Genomic DNA, 26,213 nt, shown 5'->3' on the forward strand with positions numbered 1-26,213 from the left:
ATCTGGCCTTTACGTCTCATAGAAAGTCCTTGGATGACATGAGTCGAGTACTGACCCATCTCCAGACAATAGAGGAGTACTTCACCTTCTGGAGAGACTTTGCCCCAACCATGATCAGATTATCATCAGACCCATGCCTTCACTCTTAGTAACCATCTTGCCAACGCTATGTTCAAGGAAGCCCTCTGTGGCAAGCCTTCCAAGCATAGGCTAAGGAAGTCTACCCTCCTTCACTGGCACTCAATCACTCTCCCTCACGCTGGAAGGAAAGGATGGCAAGTGCCACCAGCGCCGTCAACGCATACCCTGACCTTCCAAACACGATAGCATGGGGGGCATTTCATGAAGAGTTTTGTCTGACAAATTTGTCTGACAAATTTGTTGTCAGCCAATCAGATGCAACGATTTTAGCAGCTTATAACAGTTTGTCAAAAAGAAAAGATCTGACACAACGCTTCATGAAATGCCCCCTTGAACAATCTGCCATCAATGCGTCTGAAATCCCACAAGCCTAGATTTCCCTCCCGTGTCTTGAAAGCTTTGACCCCAAAACAGGTTGGTGCAGATGCAGCTGGTCTGAGGTCATCTCTGATACCACCCAAGTTACCTACAACACTGTCTCTGGCCTGGCAACAAAGCCATAGGGCTTCATTGGGTTGTGATCAAGCAAGTCTTCATGTCTTCATTCTGTTTCTATGGCAAATAATCGCCCTCTGACCCCTGAGGAAGTGCTGAACATCACCAGATGTGGTTGCAATAAGCAATTGCAGGACTAATATGCATCTTTAGCCTGAGAATTCTGCAAATTTGGGGCTGGTGTCGCCTGCTGCCAAACATCCAATTAACGGGTTCTTTATAGACAATAAAAATGACAGTTTTAGTTTTAAGACAAGACTGAATGAGATCATGATGTCAAAGTGTATAATTATTATCTACACCTGGGAACTGTGAGAGAACTGAAAGAGGTATCTCACATTGCTCCTTGGTTGATGTTTAATGAATAGTTTATATGGTATTGCGTTTGCACAGTTTCGTTTATGCCTTCACCAGTTTTTGTTGTTTTAATTAAAGAAGAAAATCAAATTTGCTCAATAATATCAAGGCGGTACCTCTAAATTATATCATATCAAAGTGATGGAGGTTATGATCCATTTCAAACTCGCCTCAGGACTCCTCCCCCCCCAAAAAAAAAAAAAAAACAAAAAAACTCCACTCCTTGCTGGAAAAAAAAAATCTGCAATGTAAAGGGTTTTTAGTTGTGTCATTAATGTCCGATGTGTTTTTGTCTGCAACCATGTATCTCTGCACTTACTGGTGTATGTATAGGATTTTTCTGTACTTTGTTAGTGTGGTTTTAGGGGAATGCATATTAGAAGCTTTGCTTTCTAGCTTCCCCTACATTTTCAACATTATTTGATAAATACCATGCATCTAGGCTTCTTAATATGTTGTGTTAGTATTTCATCTATTTATTCAACCTGCATGTAGAACATGATGGTATATTGATTTCTTGCGAGACGTTTAGTGAACTTACATTCGTTGTTGAGACAAAATGAAATATATAAAAGATTGTGACAAGACATCGTAAGAATTATGAATATTAAATGCTCAAATATACAGGTAGGCCCTCTATATTATAAGTAACACCAACGTATCTGTATTACACATGCAACGTGAAAATGAGCTTCAAATACTAAATACACCTATATGAAGTGAAAATTCTCTTGCAAATGCAGATGGAGTAACTCTAGGAACAGAAATGTAAAAAGTTTGGTGGAATAATTGGTCATATGATGCACATTATTGTGTTTATCACGGCTGAATTAGCATATCTGGCGGCCATTTTGGATTTTTGCATTTTTCCGAAAATGCTCAAGGTTACGCGAGTGGCATCAATCGGATTTGGAATCAGCACCCTCGAATTGACAAGAAACCATCAAAAAACATTGTATATATCAAAAAACAAGGTTGGGTGCCTTCTAGCCTGGACTATAAGGAAAACTTACAATGTTGCTCTGGATGACCCAACGACTGCACTGTGGAATGTATCACATTCCATTATGTATTGCAGTCCCCATTAAGTTTGCAGACTGACAGCACACACACATACGCGCACACACACATACACACGCACGCACGCACAAGCATTGATACACACCCTCAAAATTACTTTCCCACGAGGTGCCCCCCTCCAATGTCTTGACCCACGGTACGCCAGTGGCTGCACCCGTCCGGTTATGGGCTTGTAATCGTGGTGATGGTGACTATCGCCGATCATCCCCCCCCCCCCCCCCCCCCCAACTCCTCAGCAGGGATTTACGCCGTTGGTTGATGATGTCGTGTTCTCACAATTTCTTATTTATTTCAACTACACAAATGACAAAAATCTAATATTTCAGCTGTATGAATATAAAACTTGCCTTAACCCTAGCTTACGGGGGGAGGGGGGCATAATGCCCCCCCCCCCCCGACACTTCGCGCGACATCTCCGCAACGCGAGAACGCATCCACATGGCGATTCATGACAGTTTACCTTGAATTTGCGACGTCCGGGTATACGCAGTTTCGAAGTTACGCAACATTATATAAGTGCATGTCAGACTGAAAATTGCTCAAAAACTTGATTTTGTGTACAAAACCAATGCAAATCAGGTTTCTATCTGAAATTCGTAATTGTATCATTATTTTTACTTTTAGTGATTAAAAACAATTAATTTTATGTTTCTTATGATTGAAATAGTGTTGCCAATGATTCCCATTGAAAAAACAATAAAAAACAAAAAGGAAAAAATAAGAATAGAAGGAAAACATAAGAAATTATAAAAACGATAAAATACATAAAAAATTATAATTGATACCAATTCTTTTTGACCTAAATTAAATCAGATTTCACCAAAGAGTCCTCAAGCAAAATATTTTGAAGTTTGGGGGCTTTATTTAATGACTTCCAGCAAAATTCTAATTTTATGCATAAATTAACACAATTAATTCATATAAAATGAAATAAAGTGATTTATTGAAATTTAACAAAACAGCCCTATAGATTGCATCATGAGTGACGTGTGTGCCAATTTTTGTAACGAACGCGCGAATCGCGGCTGAGATCATAAGGGGAGCCATCATGCCCCCTGTAGAGCCCACTAATGTCAAAATCGCCCACTAATGTCAAAACAACCACTAATGTCATGACACGTCGACGACAAATGTCAAACAACCACTAATGTCATAACGCGTCGACAACAAATGTCAAAACAACCACTAATGTCATAACGCGTCGACGACAAATGTCAAAACAACCACTAATGTCATAACAAGTCAACGACAAATCTCAAAACTTCCATTTTTACTGCAAATGTCAAAATCGAATTAACCACTAATGTCATAACACGTCGACGACAAATGTCAAAATTTCCAAATTTTCTGTAAAATGTCATGACGCGTCACAAGGGCGGATCGAGGAATTCCATAAAGGGGAGGCGCCTTCACAAAATCAAAGGCTGCCGCGACCCTCGCCCCCTCCCATTTTCTTATTTTCATTTATATTGTGTTCACAAAACTAAAGGGGGATGTGCCCCCTCTAAATCCGCGATTGTGTCAACCACAGATATCAATATTGGATTAACCACAAATGTCATAACGCGACACAGGGGCGGATCCATTTTTGTTTCTGTTAGTGAGGGTGCACGAGAGGGGGAAGCGCCCCCTCTCGATCCATCATTGCGTCAACCACGTCATATGGAAAAACTCATTGCTTGCATTACAGGGGCGGATCCAGGAATTTTGTAAAGGGGAGGCGTCTTTACAAAGTCAAAGGTTGACGCGATCTTCCCCCTTCCCCATTTTCTTGTGTTGACGAAATAAAGACAGGGGCACTAAAGGGGGAAGCGCCCCCTCTCAATCCACGATTGCGTCAATCACAAGTCAAAATAGGGGATTAACCACAAATGCAATAACACGTCGACCACATGTGGTCGACGTGTGACATAACGCGTCACAGGGGGATCCAGGAAAACCGTAAAGGGGGGGGGGGGCGCCTTTACGAAATCAAAGGCTAGCGCGACACTCCCCCACCCCATTTCTTATTTTTGTTTTTGTTGTTTTAACCTAATAATTACAGTGAGGGTGCACCAGAGGGGGATGCGCCCCCTGTCAACACATCATTGCGTCAACCACAAATATCAAAACTCATTGCTTGCATTACGGGGGCGGATCCAGAAATTTTGTAAAGGGGAGGCGGCTTTACAAAATTAAAGGCTACCGCACCCCCCATATTTTTCTTTTTACCTATGTCGTTTTAACAAAAAAAAGAAAGAAAAGAAAAGAAAGGGGGCACCAGAGGAGGATGCGCCCCTCTTGATCCATCATTGCGTCAAGCACAAATGACCAAACTCATTGCTTACATTACAGGGACGGATCCAGGAATTTCGTAAAGGGGATGCGTCTTTGCAAAGTAAAAGTCTTGCGCGACCCTCCCCCTCCCCTATTTTCTTTTTTTTTTTGTTGTGTTAACGAAATAAAGATATTGGGCACTAATGGGGGATGCGCCCCCTCTCAATCCGCGATTGTGTCAACCGCAAATGTCAAAATCGGGGATTAACCACAAATGTCATAACGCGTCGACCACAGATGTCAAAATTTTCAAACTAACTGCAAATGTCATAACGCGTCACAGGGGTGGATCCAGGAATTCCGTAAAGGAGAGGGGCGCCTTAAAAAAAAATCAAAGGCTGGCGTGACCCCCCCCCCCCCATTTTCTTATTTTTATTTCTGTTGTTTTAACATACTATAGTGAGGGGGAACCAGAGGGGGAAGCGCCCCCTCTCGATCCATGATTGCGTCAACAACAAATATCAAAACTCATTGCTTGCATTACGGGGGCGGATCCAGGAATTCCGTAAAGGGGAGGGGCGTCTTTACAAAATGAAAGGCTGGCGCGACCCTACCCCCATTTTCTTCTTTTTATTTCTGTTGTGTTGACAAAATAAAGAGAGGGGCACTGAAGGGGGATGCGCCCCCTCTAAATCAACGATTGCGTCAACCAAAAGTCAAAATCGGAAATTAACCACAAATGTCATAACACGTCGACCACAAATGTCATATCGCGCCACAGGGGCGGATCCAGGAATTCCGTAAAGGGCGAGGGGGCGCCTTAACAAAATAAAAGGCTGGCGTGACACTCTGCCCCCCCCCCCCATTCCTTATTTTCGTTTCTGTTGTTTTAACCGAATAATTATAGTGAGGGTGCACCAGAGAGGGATGCGGCCCCTCTCGATCCATCATTGCGTCAACCACATATGGAAAAACTCATTGCTTGCATTACAGGGGCGGATCCAGGAATTCCACAAAGGAGGGGGGTGCCTTTACAAAATGAAAGGCTGCCGCGACCCTCCCCACTTTTCTTCTTTTTATTTCTGTTTTGTTGACAAAATAAAGACGGGGGCACTAAGGGGGGGGTGCGCCTCCTCTAAATCCGCGATTGCGTCAACCGCAAATGTCAATATTGGATTAACCACAAATGTCATAACACTTCGAACACAAAATAATGTCATAACGCGTCACAGGGGCGGATCCAGTAATTCCATAAAGAGGGGGGGGGGGCTTTACAAAGTCAACGTCTGGCGCGACCCCCCTTTTCTAATTTTTGTTTCTTTTGTTTTAACCTTATATAGTGAGAGTGCACCAGAGGGGGAAGCGCCCCCTCTCGATCCATCATTGCGTCAACCACAAATGGAAAAACTCATTGCTTGCATTACAGGGGCGTATCCAGGAATTCCGTGAAGGGGAGGCGCCTTTACAAAATCAAAGGCTCACGCGACACCACCCCATTTTCTTCTTTTCGAGCACCATGGGGGATGCGCCCCCTCTCGATCCATGATTGCGTCAACCACAAATGACCAAACCCATTGATTACATTACAGGGGCGTATCCATGAATTCCGTGAAGGGGAGGCGCCTTTACAAAATCAAAGGCTCACGCCACACCACCCCATTTTCTTCTTTTCACTTTTTTCTTGTTTTAACAAAATATATAGAGGGGGCACCATGGGGGATGCGCCCCCCCCCCCCATCCATAATTGCGTCAACCACAAATGACCAAACTCATTGCTTCGAGTACAGGGGCGGGTCCAGGAATTCCGTAAAGGGGAGGGAGTGCAACTTTGCATAATTAAAGCCTGACGCATCACCCCATCTTTTTATCATATATTTTGTTCTGAAGAAAAAAAATTGAGGGGGCATCAGAGGGGGATGCGCCCGTCTCGATCCGCGATTGCGTCAACCACAAAATGTCAAAACTCATTGCTTGCATGAGAGGGGCGGATCCAGGAATTCTGTAAAGGGGAGGAACCTTTACAAATTGAAAACCTGCTGCACCCCCTATTTTTTCATTTGCTTGCTCATTGCTTGTACTACAGGAGCGGGTCCAGGAATTCCGTAAAGCGTAAAGGGGAGACGTCTTCTCAAAGTGAAAGGTTGGCGCAATCCCCCTCCCCCTCATTAATATCTTTTTATTTCTTTTGTTAAAACGACAGTTAAAGCGGCAGTCTTTAATTTTGTAAAGGAGCCTCCACTTTACGGAATTCCAGGTTCCGCCCCCTGTAATGCAAACAATGGGTTTTGCCATTAACTTGTGGTTGACGCAGTCGCGGATCTAGAGGGGGACACGGTACCCCCTCCCCGTCTCTATTTTTGTTAACACAAAAGAAATTAAATGAAAAAAAGGCGAGGCAGTTTGCGCAACTTTTTGATTTTATAAACGCTTCGGACGGACGGAAGGACGGACGGACGGACGGACAACCCGAAAACATAATGCCTCCGGCACCACTTCGTGCCGGAGGCATAAAAACTCATTGCATGCATTACAGGGGCGGATCCAGAAATCTTGTAAAGGGGAGGCGCCTTTACAAAGTGAAAGGCTGGCGCGACCTTCCCCCTCCCCATTTTCTTCTTTTCATTTCTGTTGTATTGACCAAATAAAGGGATGGGCACTAAAGGGGGATGCGCCCCCTCTCAATCCACGATTGCGTCAACAACAAGTCAAAATCGGGGATTAACTAAAAATGTCATAACACGTAACAACAAAAATAGATAAAATTGGGGGGGGTGGAAGCCTTTAATTTTGTGAAGGTGCCTACCTTTTACGGAATTCCTGAATCCACCCCTATTATGCAAGCAATGAGTTTTGACATTTTGTGGTTGACGCAATCGCGGATCGAGAAGGGGGAGCATCCCCCGCTGGTGCTCCCTCTCTTTCTTCTTCTTTAGTTAAAACAATAGAAAAAATTGGAAAAAAATGGAGGGTGAGGGTGCGGCAGTTTTGTAAAGACGTCTCCCCTTTACGAAACTCCTTGATCCGCCCCTGTAACGCGTTATGCCGCACCCCTATTTTTTTAAATTTCATTTCTGTTGTTTTAACAACAACAAAACAAAAAAATAGAGAGGGGGTACCAGAGGGGGATGCGCCCCCCCCCCCTCTCGATCCGCGATCGCGTCAACCACAAATATCAAAACTCATTGCTTGCATTACGGGGGCGGGTCCAAGAATCCCTTAAAGCGCAAAGGGGAGACGTCTTTTCAAAATGAAAGGCTTGCGCAATCCCCGTCCCCCTTATTTTTCTTTTTATTTCTTTTGTTTAAACGTTAAAAAAAGATAAAAGAATGGGGGGTGCGGCAATCTTTTGTATTTAAAAGGGGCCTCCCCTTTACGGAATTCCTGGTTCCGCCCCATGCAATGCAAACAATGAGATTTGCCAAACACTTGTGGTTGACGCAGTCGTGGGTCGAGAGGGGGGGGGGCGGTATACCCTTTCCCCGTCTCTATTTTTGTTAACACGAGAGGAATCAAATTAAAAAAAACAAGGAGAGGTGGCTTGCGCAGGCATTTGATTTTTTTAAAGGCGTCTCCCCTTTATGGAATTCCTGGACCCGCCCCTATAGTGCAATCGCGGATCAAGAGGGGCGCATTCCTCTCTGCTGCCTTCTTTCATTTTTTTTTTAAAACAACAGAAATAAAAAGGAAAAATAGGGGTGCGGCAGTTCTAATTTTGTAAAGGTGGCTCCCCTTTACGATACTCCTGGATCCGCCCCTGTGACGCGTTATGACATTTGCAGTACGTTTTGAAATTTCGACATTTTTGTGGTCGACGTCTTATGACATTTGTGGTTAATCCAATTTTGACATATGCGGTTGGCGCAAACGCGGATCGAGAGGGGGCGTATCCCCCTCTGGTGCCCCCTCGCTATGTTTTGTTACGCAACAGAAATAAATATAAGAAAATGGGGCGAGGTCTCGCCAGCCTTTGATTTCGTAAAGGTGACTCCCCTTTACGGAATTCCTGGATCCGCCCCTGTAATGCAAGCAATGAGTTTTGATTTTTGTGGTTGACGCAAACATGGAACGAGAGGGGGCGCTTCCCCCTCTGGTGCCCCCTCACTATATTTTGTTAAAACAAGAGAAATAGAAATAAGATAATGGGGGGGGGGGGTCGTGCAAGCCTTTGATTTTTTAAAGGCGGCCATCCCCTTTACGGAATTCCTGGATCCACCCCTGTGACGCGTTATGACATTTGCAATTAGTTTGAAAATGTTGACATATTATGTGGTCGACGTGTTATGACATTTATGGTTAATCTCCGATTTTGACATTTGCGGTTGACGCAATCGCGGATTGAGAGGGGGCGCATCCCCCTTCAGTGCCTCCTCTCTTTATTTCATCAAGACAACAGAAATAAAAAGAGGAAAATGGGGGAGGGAGGAGGGTCTCACCAGCCTTTGACTTTGTAGAGACGCCTCCCCTTTACGAAATTCCTGGATCCGCCCCTGTAATGAGAGCAATGAGTTAGGTCATTTGTGGTTGACGCAATGATGGATCGAGAGGGGCCGCATCCCCCTCTGGTGCACTCTCGCTATAATTATTAGGTTAAAACAACAGGAACAAAAATAAGAAATGGAGGGGGGGGGTGTCTCGCCAGCCTTTGATCTTGTAAAGGCGCCCCCCCCCCCCCGTACGGAATTCCTGGATCCACCCCTGTGACGTGTTATGACATTTGTGGTCGACGTGTTATGACATTTTTAGTTAATCCCCGATTTTGACTTGTTGTTGACGCAATCGTGGATTGAGAGGGGGCGCATCCCCCTTTAGTGCCCATCCCTTTATTTGGTCAATACAACAGAAATGAAAAGAAGAAAATGGGGAGGGGGAAGGTCGCGCCAGCCTTTCACTTTGTAAAGGCGCCTCCCCTTTACAAGATTTCTGGATCCGCCCCTGTAATGCATGCAATGAGTTTTTATGCCTCCGGCACGAAGTGGTGCCGGAGGCATTATGTTTTCGGGTTGTCCGTCCGTCCGTCCGTCCTTCCGTCCGTCCGTCCGTCCGTCCGTCCTTCCGTCCGTCCGTCCTTCCGTCCGTCCTTAATGAATTTTGTGGACAGGGTAACTACCATAACCTTTTGAGGTATCCTAATGAAACTTGGCATGTATGTGTATTAGGGGGTGAAGTTGTGCCTATCAACTTTTGGGTGCACATGCTCAAGGTCAAATGTCAAAAGGTCAAGGTCAAATGCTTAAAATTTTACTATTTCCCCCATATCTATGCAATGCCTGAAGATATTTTCTTGAAACTTAGTGTATATATGTACTACCCAACTAAGATTCTCTGGTGAAAGTTTAGGGTCATGAGGTCAAAAGGTCAAAGGTCAAAAGGTCAAGTAAAATGTTAAAATTTTACTTTTTTCTCTGTATCTTGGAAATTGTTCAAGGTATCTTCATGGAACATAGTGTATATGCATCTACTGACTGGCAGTGGTTATCTAGGGAATTTAGGGTTCATGGGGTCAAAGGTCAGGGGTCAAAGGTCAAGGGCAATACTTCAAAATCTTACTATTTTCCTGTGTATTTATAAATGCAATGCCAGCAGGATATATATATTTTTTTTAACTTGATGTATGCATGTCTAACCCAATAGAGATTCTCTGGGATTTTTTTTTTTTTTGCCAAGAAGGTCAAAGGTCAAAAGGTCAAAGATCAAGTGAAAGTGCTGAACTTACTTTTTTCTCCATATCTCGGAAGTGGTTCAAGTTATCTTGAAACTTAGTACATGCTGAATTTATGTATGTTCTGCCTGACAGTGCTTCTCTTATAAATCAAAGGCCAGATGAAAATGATAACAATTTACTGTTCAATACAGAAATTGCGCTTTTTCTCCATACCTTGAAAATTACTCAGTGCATAAACTTATGAAATGGTCAAAGTCAAGTTAAAGTTCTTAAATCCCCAAATACATGCTCTCCTATTCGCGCTTCCCCCTCTCGTGCACCCTCACTATATTAGGTTAAACCAACAGAAACAAAAATAAGAAAAGAGGAGTCGCGCCATGCAGCCTTTGATTTTGTACAGGCACCCCCCCCCCCCCCCTTTACGGAATTCCTGGATCCGCCCCTGTGACGCGTTATGACATTTGTGGTTAATCCAATATTGATATTTGTGGTTGACGCAATCGCGGATTTAGAGGGGGCGCACCCCCTTTAGTGCCCCCTCTCTTTATTTTTTCAACACAACAAAAATAAAAATAAGAAAATGGGGGTGGGGCGAAGGTCGCGCCAGCCTTTTATTTTGTAAAGCCGCCTCCCCTTTACGGAATTCCTGGATCCGCCCCCGTAATGCAAGCAATGAATTTGGATATTTGTGGTTGACGCAATCATGGATCGAGAGGGGGCGCTTCCCCCTCTGGTTCCCCCTCACTATAGTATGTTAAAACAACAGAAATAAAGATAAGAAAATGGGGGGGGGGGGAGAGGTCATGCCAGCCTTTAATTTTTTTAAGGCGCCCCTCCCCTTTACGGAATTCCTGGATCCACCCCATTATGACATTTGCAGTTAGTTTGAAAATTTTGACATCTGTGGTCGACGCGTTATGACATTAAGTGGTTAATCCCCGATTTTGACATTTTCGGTTGACGCAATCGCGGACTGAGAGGGGGCGCATCCCCCAGTAGTGCACAATCTCTTTATTTCGTCAACACAATGTTATTGACATTAGTGTTTGTTTTGACATTTGTCGTCGACGCGTTATGACATTAGTGGTTGTTTTGACATTTGTCGTCGACGCGTTATGACATTAGTGGTTGTTTTGACATTTGTCGTCGACGTGTTATGACATTAGTGGTTGTTTTGACATTAGTGGGCGATTTTGACATTAGTGGGCTCTACACCCCCCCCCCCTGAACTTTAAGCTCACAAAAATAGCCCAGGTAAGTTAGGGTTAAGCTACCCAAAATATAAAAAGAAGATTAACTCTGATATATTTTGTTATGGGAGTATGCTTTTAACTGTATTAGGTGAAAACATTAATTTCATGTTATTACATACATGAAAATTTGTGAGGGTATAACATCATCAACTCGCTCATTTTAATATTCCTAAAGACTGGTCAAGAGATGATCTGTTTACTTTATATGTGAAATTTAAAAATGTCATACTATCTTCTTTATTTCTAATCCGATTTTTGTCATTTTTGGAACCCTCTGTAGACATTATTTTTTTCTCGCTTTCTTTTGGAGTTTCTTTATCTTGGGTGGATTTTCTCTTTCAGGTTGATCGCTTCGTGGTAATGAATGAAGAGGAGTGCAAGACATCTCGGTCGAGTTTATTGCTGTGCACGCAGAGATATTTTCATGGGGTGCAGTTTATGTTCAATATTTGGGGGAGCACACAAGCGAGGGGAGGGTGTGGTAGGTAGGAGGGGGAACTTTTCCATTTTTAGAATGGCAATTCAATGATCTCGTACAAACTCTTGACGGAAAATGTTGAAACTGTCAATCAAGAAACTGAAAAAATGTTCAGGGTGTGAGAGGGTAAATCCTTTTATATCTATTCTGCCACCTGTGGTGCCGGAGGCATTATGTTTTCGGGTTGTCCGTCCGTCCGTCCGTCCTTCCGTCCGTCCGTCCGTCCGTCCGTCCTTCCGTCCGTCCGTCCTTCCGTCCGTCCTTAATGAATTTTGTGGACAGGGTAACTACCATAACCTTTTGAGGTATCCTAATGAAACTTGGCATGTATGTGTATTAGGGGGTGAAGTTGTGCCTATCAACTTTTGGGTGCACATGCTCAAGGTCAAATGTCAAAAGGTCAAGGTCAAATGCTTAAAATTTTACTATTTCCCCCATATCTATGCAATGCCTGAAGATATTTTCTTGAAACTTAGTGTATATATGTACTACCCAACTAAGATTCTCTGGTGAAAGTTTAGGGTCATGAGGTCAAAAGGTCAAAGGTCAAAAGGTCAAGTAAAATGTTAAAATTTTACTTTTTTCTCTGTATCTTGGAAATTGTTCAAGGTATCTTCATGGAACATAGTGTATATGCATCTACTGACTGGCAGTGGTTATCTAGGGAATTTAGGGTTCATGGGGTCAAAGGTCAGGGGTCAAAGGTCAAGGGCAATACTTCAAAATCTTACTATTTTCCTGTGTATTTATAAATGCAATGCCAGCAGGATATATATATTTTTTTTAACTTGATGTATGCATGTCTAACCCAATAGAGATTCTCTGGGATTTTTTTTTTTTTTGCCAAGAAGGTCAAAGGTCAAAAGGTCAAAGATCAAGTGAAAGTGCTGAACTTACTTTTTTCTCCATATCTCGGAAGTGGTTCAAGTTATCTTGAAACTTAGTACATGCTGAATTTATGTATGTTCTGCCTGACAGTGCTTCTCTTATAAATCAAAGGCCAGATGAAAATGATAACAATTTACTGTTCAATACAGAAATTGCGCTTTTTCTCCATACCTTGAAAATTACTCAGTGCATAAACTTATGAAATGGTCAAAGTCAAGTTAAAGTTCTTAAATCCCCAAATACATGCTCTCCTATTCGCGCTTCCCCCTCTCGTGCACCCTCACTATATTAGGTTAAACCAACAGAAACAAAAATAAGAAAAGAGGAGTCGCGCCATGCAGCCTTTGATTTTGTACAGGCACCCCCCCCCCCCTTTACGGAATTCCTGGATCCGCCCCTGTGACGCGTTATGACATTTGTGGTTAATCCAATATTGATATTTGTGGTTGACGCAATCGCGGATTTAGAGGGGGCGCACCCCCTTTAGTGCCCCCTCTCTTTATTTTTTCAACACAACAAAAATAAAAATAAGAAAATGGGGGTGGGGCGAAGGTCGCGCCAGCCTTTTATTTTGTAAAGCCGCCTCCCCTTTACGGAATTCCTGGATCCGCCCCCGTAATGCAAGCAATGAATTTGGATATTTGTGGTTGACGCAATCATGGATCGAGAGGGGGCGCTTCCCCCTCTGGTTCCCCCTCACTATAGTATGTTAAAACAACAGAAATAAAGATAAGAAAATGGGGGGGGGAGAGGTCATGCCAGCCTTTAATTTTTTTAAGGCGCCCCTCCCCTTTACGGAATTCCTGGATCCACCCCATTATGACATTTGCAGTTAGTTTGAAAATTTTGACATCTGTGGTCGACGCGTTATGACATTAAGTGGTTAATCCCCGATTTTGACATTTTCGGTTGACGCAATCGCGGACTGAGAGGGGGCGCATCCCCCAGTAGTGCACAATCTCTTTATTTCGTCAACACAATGTTATTGACATTAGTGTTTGTTTTGACATTTGTCGTCGACGCGTTATGACATTAGTGGTTGTTTTGACATTTGTCGTCGACGCGTTATGACATTAGTGGTTGTTTTGACATTTGTCGTCGACGTGTTATGACATTAGTGGTTGTTTTGACATTAGTGGGCGATTTTGACATTAGTGGGCTCTACACCCCCCCCCCCCTGAACTTTAAGCTCACAAAAATAGCCCAGGTAAGTTAGGGTTAAGCTACCCAAAATATAAAAAGAAGATTAACTCTGATATATTTTGTTATGGGAGTATGCTTTTAACTGTATTAGGTGAAAACATTAATTTCATGTTATTACATACATGAAAATTTGTGAGGGTATAACATCATCAACTCGCTCATTTTAATATTCCTAAAGACTGGTCAAGAGATGATCTGTTTACTTTATATGTGAAATTTAAAAATGTCATACTATCTTCTTTATTTCTAATCCGATTTTTGTCATTTTTGGAACCCTCTGTAGACATTATTTTTTTCTCGCTTTCTTTTGGAGTTTCTTTATCTTGGGTGGATTTTCTCTTTCAGGTTGATCGCTTCGTGGTAATGAATGAAGAGGAGTGCAAGACATCTCGGTCGAGTTTATTGCTGTGCACGCAGAGATATTTTCATGGGGTGCAGTTTATGTTCAATATTTGGGGGAGCACACAAGCGAGGGGAGGGTGTGGTAGGTAGGAGGGGGAACTTTTCCATTTTTAGAATGGCAATTCAATGATCTCGTACAAACTCTTGACGGAAAATGTTGAAACTGTCAATCAAGAAACTGAAAAAATGTTCAGGGTGTGAGAGGGTAAATCCTTTTATATCTATTCTGCCACCTTTTATTCCGAATGTTAGCTTTCGCTATGTACTAGGTCTACAGTGCGTATCAAAAAAAAGTAATCCACCTTCGGAGGGCTACTATTTCATGATTGTTAGCTATAGACAGAGCAGTGTTAGATGTTAACAAATGTCATACGTGACTAAGCACATGAACTTTAACCCTATAAAGCCCAAGGGGGCACATTGTGCCCTTACCAGATTTTCATTCACCACTCCTTCGGCCTTAATCCAATTTTAACCAAATTTGATGACTTTTCCTAAAATCTTATTCCAAACATTTTGATATATAATTTAGCTATATTTACTATTACCGGTTGCCATGGCAACCATAAACTGACAACCATGTCAGCCAGATTTTGCGTATTTTTCTGTTCCAATTTCAATTAACAATATCATAATGTATGAAATGGGCGTTTCTTGGCTGAAATTTGCTGAAGAAGCAAAATGTGAAGTAATTGTGGCCCTGAAATTGTTTCCTGTTATTTCCTTTGTTTTTCTGTGACAACGGCATAAAACAATAGATATAATAGAGATACTTGAAATTAACAGTATTTTCCAAAGATTGCCGGTCTATTTTGCGTCATTTTGATTCCTTCACCCAAGTTATACCTCTAATATCATTCGTTTATCACACTATCAATCTGCAAACTTAAAATTCCAATATTATGTGAAAATGAAATATGATAACTATGCATGTACCTATCCCAAACAATGCGTCACAGGTCTCAAAATGTATTTCTTTATTTTGTTATGAATAGCGCCCCATGTGGTGACCATGAGAAATTTCAACAATAACAAATAATGAGCTTTGACTTGCACATCATTTGTGGCAAATATGAAAAATAGTGGTCTATGAGAAGACATACATACTAGGGATAAAGAAATTATACAGAAAAATCATGTTTTTAGCATATTTCCTATGTATTTCTTTATATTTTGGTAAATAGCGCCCTTTATGGGTGACCTTGAAAAAAATCAAGTATAGAGTCATGTAGAGTATGAGTTGCTCTACCCATGTGCCAAATATGACGATGAAACATCAAACAATAACAAAGTTATCTAGGGGGCACAATGTGCCCCCCCCCCCCTTAGGCTTATGGGAAGGGTCAAAATAGTTTGGGCTCTATACGGTTATAGATAACGAAAAATTGCATTTTTTCCACGTTTGAGTGTCATATGAAGGAACAATGAATGTCTCACTGAATGGATAGGATCTGTCAATGAAAGTGGCTCAATAAATAGGCCGGCTTGCATGACTGCAGGCTTGTGTGTAGGGTTTGTGTTGAGGGTTTCTTTTGTGGTCCATAACCTTTCACATGGCCACCTGTCCAATAACTTGTCACTCCCAACAAAGGCCAACCCACAAAGTCCTTTTTCTGTGTTCTTATTCAGCACATAGCTTAAATGTGAAGAGAGAAAAGCGGATAATGGGTAAGCCTTTGTAGGTGTGACCAAGTTATCGACAGCGTGGCCATGTTGAAGGTTATGGACAGTAAAAAGCTAGAAGAAACCCTAAAAACACAAACCTACTGTCGTGCAGGTTGGGCTGTTAATTTGACCATTTTTATTGACAGATCTCGTCCGTTCAGTGTTCTTTCAACGATGCACTTTGAAAAAGTGCATTTTGTCCTTGTCATCGGATTGGAGTCCATGTGCTCAGTCATGCATGTCATTTGTCAATGTAATTATGTATAAATGGACAGAGGAAGAGATCCCCTTTCCCCACGACCAACCTTGCATTCTACTACTGACAATTATGAAATAGTAGCCCTCCTAATATAGATTATCTTTTTTTTTGATATGCACTATATGGAGCTGGATAATGCTCACCAGTCATGACAAAGTAAATGGAAGTGAATTGAGTGGTGACAGATATCACGAGAAAGGATAACAACTATTGTAATTACCACAAAAAAGTGATATGTAATTATTACGTGATTTTCTTATATACAGATTAACTTATACGAAAATCTCTAACATCCGAGTATAAAGAAAAAGGGTCAAAAAATTTCTCCTAGCCTCCTAACGGTCGTGGTCGAGTTTTGGGTCATACTGGCTCTCAAGATATCTCGTTCTGCCTTTCATTCGGAGCATGGACCTAGTATACATGGACATTCATCATGACATTAATTTATGTATGCCTCTGTTTATGTCAAAAGTGTCACAAAAACATTTCAGTCATTCTTCCCTGCTTTGATCTTATGATCTACGCCGACGACAAGCCAGAGCAAAACACAACGCAGCTTTGAAAAGTATAAACCAAACTATAAACCAATGCAGTTATCAAAAGATAACTGTCTTAAATCAAGGAAAATGCATGTGCAGTTGTGGTATGTATCATCGCTCAGATATGTTCATTAGCGAAATGAGATACTTTTAAAGAGAAAGCCAACTTTTTAGCTAATTGATTATGATTTGTAATTTCATTTTCCGTCTTTACCGCACATTTTCTAGAGTAAGAAAGAGACAGTAAGGGAAGCGGATATGTTTGTCTTACTATAAGGCAAGGTCGTATGTGTCAGCGATAGTGAGCGAGTCTGTGATTTCCAAGCAAATGACACGAAATTATCAAAATTAGTCATGTTGTGACGTTGGATACTAACTCATCATTGGGGTTTTTTCAAAGACGTTTCCGATTGAAAAGGCGCATCAGCCAAATAAGACCGGAATGAGGGCAAGAATTATTTTGTCAGTGGCGATACATGCAATGCAATCATAATTTTCGAGACACCTATACTCATTGAGGTGCGCTTAGTCAGGTGGCGGCGGATCTCGCACTTCAAAGTAGTTTGATTTGTTTAAAGTTCATTCGTTATTAGGTCCATGTTCGGAGTCACGACTCTAACGAAGCGGGGGGGGGGGGGGGATCGACCTCTCAATGTTATTTGTATATGTGGATTTAGATTTTGTAAAAATTTGATATAAAAAAAAGAACGCTGCTCGCTTGCAATTTAAGCTTCTGGAAAAAGTTTTCACTTTTATGTATCATATTTTATTGTTCAACCAGACCCTGCTCGGTGGGGAGGGAGATCGTTCGAACGCCCAACCATACGGGCCTGGAACGTATACTTAGTATATGCTAATAGTTTTATTCGGAGGTGAATACTACCGTACAGTTTACAAAGAGTTTCATGAATTGTTACTTGTTCCATATTTGAAGCTTGAGATTTTAAAACTTCGAAAATGAATAAAGTGCCACAACCAACTGAAAAAAAAAAAAACATGTCATTTGAGAAAATGCACATGAACAAATCACGACGTGGGCTTAGTACAGTGTGCCAAAAACATGTAAATTATGATAACTTGTGATTATGATATTATGGAGTGAATCACATTTCAGGCTTTCTGTTGTTCTTCGATTATGTAATGCAGTGTTATTTTCTTCTTGGCGGTGGGTTTGACTTCCGTGACCTTTGTGGTGGAGCGTAAGGAAGGTTTAATGGACCGTACTTGGGTGGCAGGTCAGTAAGCGCATGGTATCTCTGACTAAACGGATGTAGCTAACGGGTAACCGTTGAGTGAAATGTGTTTGGTGTCTGCGATTATTAGGTGAAACGCTATATGGGCGCATCACCTAATGTGTTCGTACGAAAAATCTTACGTTCTTTTTCATTAGGTGACACGCTAACAGAGTATGGTGTCATTAATTCAAAAGTAATCACGCCCTTTCATTTCTCAATTTTAACTCTCATTTTTGCGACAAAGGGAGAGATTCCAACACAAACAAAATTAAACAGACCTCTAAAGTGTTATAAGGGTAATCTTGTTCTTAAAATAGGCCTTTTGATTAAATATGAACTTTGACCCCACTTTGCATAACCAAGATGCCTATGTGTCAACTTACTCTTAGTATAATTATGATAAGATCAGATGGTTAAACTCTTCGAGCCTACAAAACTTTACAGCACTGCAACCTCCAATACAAAACAAACAGAAATTGCGTGTAGATTTTCGGCAGTACAACTGTTTCTTTCTTATTTCAAGTTGAGCTAAACTCCGATATTGTTCATGATGAAATGAGTTTGTAAAGCATTGCACACCCACACGCACACACATAGAATTTCCCTAGAATTTTCATAGAGTTTCGTAAAATTTTATAGGCTCTTAGAATTTAACCAACTGATCATTTTACGCAACAACAGAAAGTTTATGCATATCCATCCTCATGTAAACTGGGGTCCAGGTTCATACTCAAAAGGACTATTTAAGGACAAGATGACCCTTATAACACTTTAGAGTCATGTATGATTTTTTCCTTGGTCGTGGAAAAGAGGGTCACAAATTGAGGAATAGAAAGGGTGTGATGACTTCTAAATTAATAATAGCATACTTGTTAAATGTACTTTTTGATTTCTAACTGTCCTCTCTTAGAAGGTACCAATCATGAATAAAGAGCACCAAAATTAGCCAATATCGTCTTGAAAGAGTAAAGAGAATATACATTCCAGAAGTTAACATTCATTTCAGTAGTGTGATATTGATAATGTCGACGTCGTAATGAATATATAACAGCAGTGTTGTTGATAAAGAGATACAATATTTATAATTCTGTAATCCCTGAATAGTCCAATTTGTTATTCACGTCATATTTACAAAGTTTTCTAATGGTTGTACTGTGGCCTTGACCGAATTTTACCCTTGATAATGATTCAAAGAATACATGGCCCGATCGTCAGACTCTCGGACAGCATGTGTCTGCAAAACCGGATACTTTAACACCGGCAACGGAACATTCGTGGGATATCAACTCACACTTGGAGGAATCCAATACGCAAACCAACTTTTATCTTAAACATTTTGAGCATTTTGAGCATGATGATCTGTCCGATTAGCATATAGCGTAAGGTGATAAGACGTGACTTGAACTTTATGTCTACCGAAAATGATAAGGAAGTGACATTTAGTTATGAAGATATAATTAATTATTTTACATTATTTCAAAAACACAAAATGGCGCCTAAATGACGTCAGAGATATAAGTTATCATCATAAAAAGCTTATTATCATTAGATATTGATATGAAGATAAGATGATGGAAAATTTTCATGTTATTTAGTTAAGTCATTGTTTAAGGGGATGGCTAGTAACTGATCAGTGGGAATCAGTGGGAATGCTGGGGGATGATTGTTCCAATCCTTGTGGGATTCATTTAAGAGTACATTATATATCTATTGCTGTGTGAAAATTATTTGCTTCAGAATGGTCTTATATTCAAGTATTTCCAGGTATTTGCAGTTCAGTATTTCCAGGTTAGCATGCCTGTACAGTGACGGAGCGATCTGAAGCAAATAATTTTCACACAATAGATATATAATGTACTCTAAAATGAATCCCACAAGGATTGGAACAATCATCCCCCAGCATTCCCACTGATTCCCCTGATCAGTTACTAGCCATCCCCTTTAAGATATAGGGTCCGCAAAATGTGGCAGAAATAAAGAAGAAAAAAAAGAAAGGAAGACTCTGTACAGATACAATAGCGTGTCACCTAATAAAAATGAAAGGAAGATTTTGATAACACAAACAATAGGTGATTTTCGCTAATGATATGTTGAACAGACTGGATCTTCTACCCCCCCCCCCCCCACCCCTCTCTCTCTCTCTCTCTCTCTCTCACCTTATATCTGTCACTCACGACCTAATGTGACTGTTGACAAAATTTCCCTTGCGAAGCTATAGTTTATATGATAACAATTGATACTCTCGTTTTAACTGTTACAGAAGATGGAGGGTATTAAGTGATGAAGGAATGTAAAATTTAAACACCTCAGAATGTTTCCCTTGCACATGAAAATAATTATAAATGAACCGTGTTTCCATGTTTTTGATTATAGATACATGAATTTATGCCTTGCCAATATGTTTCATATGTACATATACATATCTGTGGATGAACAGATTCCATTTTCTGCTATGTAACCATGGCTATGTCAATAATGCATTAGGTTGCTGTGTTGAAGATAGATTGAAAATTTCAGAACCATACTGCTAACAAACTTTTTTTTTCTATCAAATTACAGGTGTTGGCACTGGCGAGGTGACCATCGCTCATGTATCCATGCAATTTCTGGTCATCGCAGTCCAAATCACAGTCGTGCTCTTATTCACCATGTTTATCTTCAAGGTAGTTCTATCCAGTATCATTCTAGTTCTATTTAATTCGGTGATTAGTCTTCGTCTTAAAATACAGTGTACATTGTGCGCGTGTGCAAAGCAAGAGAAATAGATTTTTTTAAATGTAGTTCTGCAGGAATGTCGGTGTAAAAGACACCGTAAAGTACAACAAATATTTGCAGAGATCATTTTCATATAATATTTGAAATATGCGAGAGAAATTAATAACTTTAAAGGCTAATCACATTTTGAATGGAAGGATATCAACCCACAAGGACCTTTTGTTGGTAATATGGAATACAAATTCTTTATTTAAAAAAAATCAGTGTAATTTCATACATACTCTGTTATAATATTTGATATGAAAAATGGTATCGATGGCTGACTATAAGAATATTTAACTTTCGAAAATAGTACATACCATGGTAATTAAGCTCAATGCTCAATGTAAAAGGGATGGTATACTTTTAGTTGAGGTGGGGATTCAGATTTTTCACTTTTTGTGAGATAAGTAGAAACCACCTATATGAAATATTGAAGAGCATAAATGAGCAACAGTTTTTTAGAAGATACATTTTAATGACAAATGGTAACAAATTGGCTACAGATACTCTTTCATCTTCATTCTATGCAAATATGCACGTGTATAGCAATACTGCTGGTCTTGAAGGCTGTACATGCTGAACTTTGTCTAATTGGCAGTACATACATTTTTCTATCGTATGGGGGATGTATAGTCATTTGACATGATTGAAACAAAAAAAAATATCTAACGCTTAAAAGAGAATCAATTTATTAATCTATGCGTGTTGTGTAAAAATGGTTAATTTGATATAAAATCATACTTATATGCCAACTTGCAAAGACAATGGAGTAAGATAAAAATAAAAGCACTTTCATAGTATTTAAGAAGTCGTCTGGTACGTAATAGCTGTTATTTCTCGAAAATATCCCCTCGTTACTTTCGGGTTGTGCCTCGTTGCGTTACGACAGTATGGTGTACTGGCAGGCTTGTGAGTACCACGATAATTTCGATATAACACAAGGGAATTTCATACCATCATTTTTCCCCGATTCTGTAAATCGTGCTGAAATGCATCAATGAATCAATCAATTGTTGCTGCGCGGACGGAAAATTTCTAGGATAAATGAAATACAAAGTCGGCAGGAATAATATATATTTTTTTTAATCTGTCAATATTTTCACACATCTTTTGATGCACCGGGTGCGACTACTGGAGTCCCACATACTGTAATGCATGTCATCTTTCAAAGATGTTTGTGTTATATACTTGGTTTATTCCTTTGGATTTCTCCAGAATGTTGTATTCTAAATAAATGATTTGCTGACGATCTGTAAACGTCATGTTAGCCAATGTTTTTTCCTCTACTGTCGTTCCAGATTCCCAACGAAGGTAATGTTTTCTTGATCGTGCTGATGTGTATTCTACAAGGATTATGTGGTATGTCATTCGGCCTACTCATATCGTCTATCTGTGACACGGAGGCGGGAGCTGTGCAGGCTGCCTTGGGTTCTTTTTACCCCATCATGCTTCTTAGCGGTAAATAATTTGTGATTCACATCGCTTCCCAACCGTAGTAGCTGAAACTGTAGTGATTACTTGCCTGGTGTTATTGACTTCTTGTAGCTAGCACGAAGGATATTATGTGAGTAAGACTCTGGAAACCTGTTACAGGTTCACGGGTAGGAGATAACTTATAGAGGGCAAGTAAGTAGGGCATACTTGCATGCATAGTAGGCGGGAATAGTGTTGGTGTTTATGTCTTAATTATGTAAACACTGTTTACATTTCTTGTAGGAATAATCTGGCCTGTTCAAGCCATTCCTTATCCACTCTACTGGATATCTATTGCACTACCACAAACATACGCTGCGGAGGGACTTCGTGCTATAATGAGCAAAGGTAAGTCATTTTAAATCTACCCTCGTCAGTTTTGCATATGATCAGCATACTTCAAATAGCATTGTCTTTTAATGCCGCACTCTGTCTCGCGAAACAAAGAAAGAGAAAGCCCACTGACGTGTTCTACACCCCAGTACCACCCAAGTGGACCTACCCAACCACTGTTACCTGCTAGCGGTAATGCTTGCTCTCTCCTTTTGCGACCGTCACTTAACGTCCCGTGTTCTGCATAGCTCTATCTGTGCTCTTCTCTACCCTAACAGGTAGACAAAGCTTTTTAAAAATCATTATTGTTATTATTATTCTATATATGAGATGGCTGGATAGCGTATATTCAACTGCACTAGCTGGTCCAGTTGGATGTCAGACCATGTGAGACCATTTCACTTCGCTATGTACCCTAGCTGTTCTTTTCTGATTGAATGGAGCGGGATCTTTTACGTACATGAGTTGTGACTCTCTCACACAAGGGACCCCCATTTTATGTACTATCTGAGGGACTGAGTGTTTTGCCTCTTACTAGATGGGACGGTAAAGGTACAAAATTAAATCAATTCATCTGGACTTACTGTTTTAATTTCGAGAACGGTTTCACTTCCGATCCTGGACGCTCCATCAGCTCGTCTGATTTGGTGGTGGGAAGGCGTCGTTGCCAATCGGCGCAGACGCACTACCGACATTATTGTTCGAAGTCAGTCGCCGAAGAATTCTCCGGATGACAGAGCTGTACACCCGGGAGAGGTTTTCGGAGTTGACGTAGACGGCTTCCCGGACCCCCCTCTCAAACCACCGAGGCTCCTTGTCTAAGATGCGCACATCTTTGTCATTGAAGTTGTGTTTGAAGGTCTTCAGGTGGGAGACGACAGCCGAATCGTTGCCCAGTCTACCTGGTCTTCGATGTTGATATAAGCGCTTATGTAGCGGCTGCTTGGTTTCGCCAATATAGTTCTCTTGGCAACCCTCTCCTTGACACTGTATGGCGTAGACCACGTTGCTTCTGTTTTCCTTCGGTACCTTATCTTTTGGATGGACCAGTTTCTGTTTGAGTGTGTGAGCCGGTTTGAAGTAGACAGGAATCCGGTAGCCTGAAAGAATCCGTTAGATTTTTTCAGAAAGTCCGCTGACGTAGGGCACCGAGACACCTATCCTCCGGCGCTGCTCAGTTGGGCGTGTTTCAGAATCACGATGTTGATGTTTACGTGGGCGGATCGCTTTCTTGTGGTGGCCCTGAATAGAAGTACGCTCGACGACAAGTCATGTGCGCCGTGAATTTTGCGACCAGGTCGCGAAATTCGCGATTTGGGACGCCAAGTTCGTGAATCGGGACGCGAATTTCATGACCCGGGACACGAACTTGGCGACCGGGGACAGTATTTGGCGACCGGGGACGCAAGATTCGCGTCCTGTGGTCGCAAACTTCGCGATTTTGGCCTACTGATCTAAAGAGTCCGAGCGGTACTATAAGGGACGTTGTGCACGTGAACTAACCCTGCGTTAAGCGTTTCTTTGCCGGCAGACTTGATACATTTCATTAACCACTTTGGAAAGGTGCCCTTGGAGGCAGCCTGGTGAGTTGCAATGTGGTTGCAATGCGGTGGTCAGAGTTCCCCAAAGAGTGCTGGTAAAATGGACGTACAGCTTCAACGCCAGCACGGAGCACCAAACAATGCTCTCTTTACGCGTGAGGAGGAAAAATGGCCGGAAAACTTCGAGGGGGCCCGAAGATTTTCTTTTTGAATGCCAGAAAGGCGGCCTTGGCCATTTTCCCAGCGCTAATGATTGGATCTACTGACAAAGCACGTTGACCGAAGGGGGCAGCTTTGAGAAATACAGTCTTGGCGACCGGGGACGCGTATTTGGCTACCGGGTACGCAAAATTCGCGTCCTGTGGTCGCAAACTTCGTGATTTTGGGTCGCGAAGTTCGCGTAAAGAGAAAAATGTTTGGTGCTCCGTGCTGGCGTTGAAGCGGTACGTCCATTTTACCAGCACTCTTTGGGGAACTCTGACCACCGCATTGCAACCGCATTGCAACTCACCAGGCTGCCTCCAAGGGCACTTTTCCAAAGTGGTTAATGAAATGTATCAAGTCTGCTGGCAAAGAAACGCTTAACGCAGGGTTAGTTCACGTGCACAACGTCCCTTATAGTACCGCTTGGACTCTTTAGATCAGTAGGCCAAATCAAGCAGGCATTTTAATTTGATGTTATTTGAATGATGTACGCATTAAGTCTCTTTCGGTTCCGCGTCCCTATGTGTATTGTGTCCCGCAACCTCCCGCCCGGCCCGTCAATCTCTGGCTGGAGTTCGGCTTATAAGTTTCAGGCCACCACACTCTTTCAACAACCTGTGGGGATCTGTGCTATTCTGTCATTTAAAGACACCGGTAAGAATTTATCACTTACAGATAAGATGATAATCATACCCTCAGTCTGCCGCATGATAAAATCTTACCTGTGAGGATCCGCCCTCTTCTTTCCTTTGCTTCTGAATATGGTAGACACCTGGAAAAGGGAGCATGATCACTGGCAGGCGATGGGATGGGATGCGGATGGGATCTTGGGTGGTGTCGGGATTTCTTTGCTTTCTGTTTCTGTGTGTGTGTTTGTGTTTTGCGAGACGGAGGGCGGCGTTAAAGGATAATGCAATTTTACGAAACAGTCAAGAATTTAACACTTACGTATAACGTAATCTTTACTGATTCTCCTAATCAGGGTCGTTAGTTTGTCAATTTTCACACTTTGCCACTAAGAGCTGATGTTGTAGAAACATAAACAATGTAGCGCGGTCCCTGACACGGAATGAATGCTAATCTGAAAATTACATCTTTTTTTTTTCATTACACACATTTTAGTGAAGAACCTACAAGCCTAATCTAAACAGTTACAACAGCAGTTAGTAGAAACGTATATCAAATACTGAGGACATAGAAAAATATGCTATAAAATATCGATTGATTAATGTTACACAAGAGCAATATACGAGAATCGATGGCCAAAACACCGCAGTTTTATTATATCTTTATTACGTTCCAATATTCTAAAATGAATACAAGCTTCGTGGTAACCTCTATATTCCGCTCATTTGCAAGAACGAGAAAGTTTGATAGGATATATCTAATCAATAATTTCTAAAACATCCGACAAATTCGTTTTTCCAGTGGAACTTTCCTCATACCTACGCAAATTCTTACTAGCTATTCTCATTAGTTTACCTGACAAAAGAAAAAAAAAGTGATGTACATACCGGACACTTAAATCAAATCAGACTGCAGAATTGATATAGGAGCCAACATGTAGGACCTTCTTCAAGTGTTTCCGCAATGACAGAGATTCCAATATTGAATGAAACTCGTCTAGTGTTGTGAGAGACGTGAAGCTTATCATACATTTTATCCGCAGGTTGGGGCGTAGATCATTTCGTGGTATGGATTGGATACGTCATCACAACTGCATGGTGGGTCATCCCTCTTATCTTGTCTGCAATTATTCTGAAGGTCAGAAGATAAGCAACGCTGCTTAAAGCCGAGTTGGTGCAAATGTCTGATCCTGACATAGCTATTTGTGACTTTGAACTAGCTCAGCAAGAGTCAGGCCAAGAGATGCTTCAAAAGGGCGTAAAATATTGGTTTCATTCGCATTCAGCAGTGTGAACGTCTTGCGTATATTCTTCATAGATAGTAGGAATATGAACCGGAAGAAGAACTTCAAACACCACTTCCTAG

At 41.4% G+C, this 26,213-nt stretch overlaps 1 protein-coding gene across 1 annotated transcript in view; it reads left to right on the plus strand.

Moving 5' to 3' along the window:
* LOC139720997 (ABC transporter G family member 23-like) overlaps positions 1-25,997 on the plus strand; it is a 105,479-nt gene extending 79,482 nt beyond the window's left edge. The window contains exons 19-23 of the mRNA XM_071632328.1: positions 17,825-17,913; positions 20,473-20,576; positions 21,969-22,128; positions 22,387-22,491; positions 25,891-25,997. Of these exons, the coding sequence (XP_071488429.1) occupies positions 17,825-17,913; positions 20,473-20,576; positions 21,969-22,128; positions 22,387-22,491; positions 25,891-25,997 (565 nt within the window). The remainder of the gene's footprint in view (positions 1-17,824; positions 17,914-20,472; positions 20,577-21,968; positions 22,129-22,386; positions 22,492-25,890) is intronic.
* Positions 25,998-26,213: the final 216 nt, after the last annotated feature.

The sequence above is a fragment of the Diadema antillarum genome, unplaced genomic scaffold (assembly GCF_040938485.1).
Source record: "Diadema antillarum isolate AM-2024a unplaced genomic scaffold, OU_Dant_1.0 scf00000136, whole genome shotgun sequence".
Lineage (NCBI taxonomy): Eukaryota > Metazoa > Echinodermata > Echinoidea > Diadematoida > Diadematidae > Diadema > Diadema antillarum.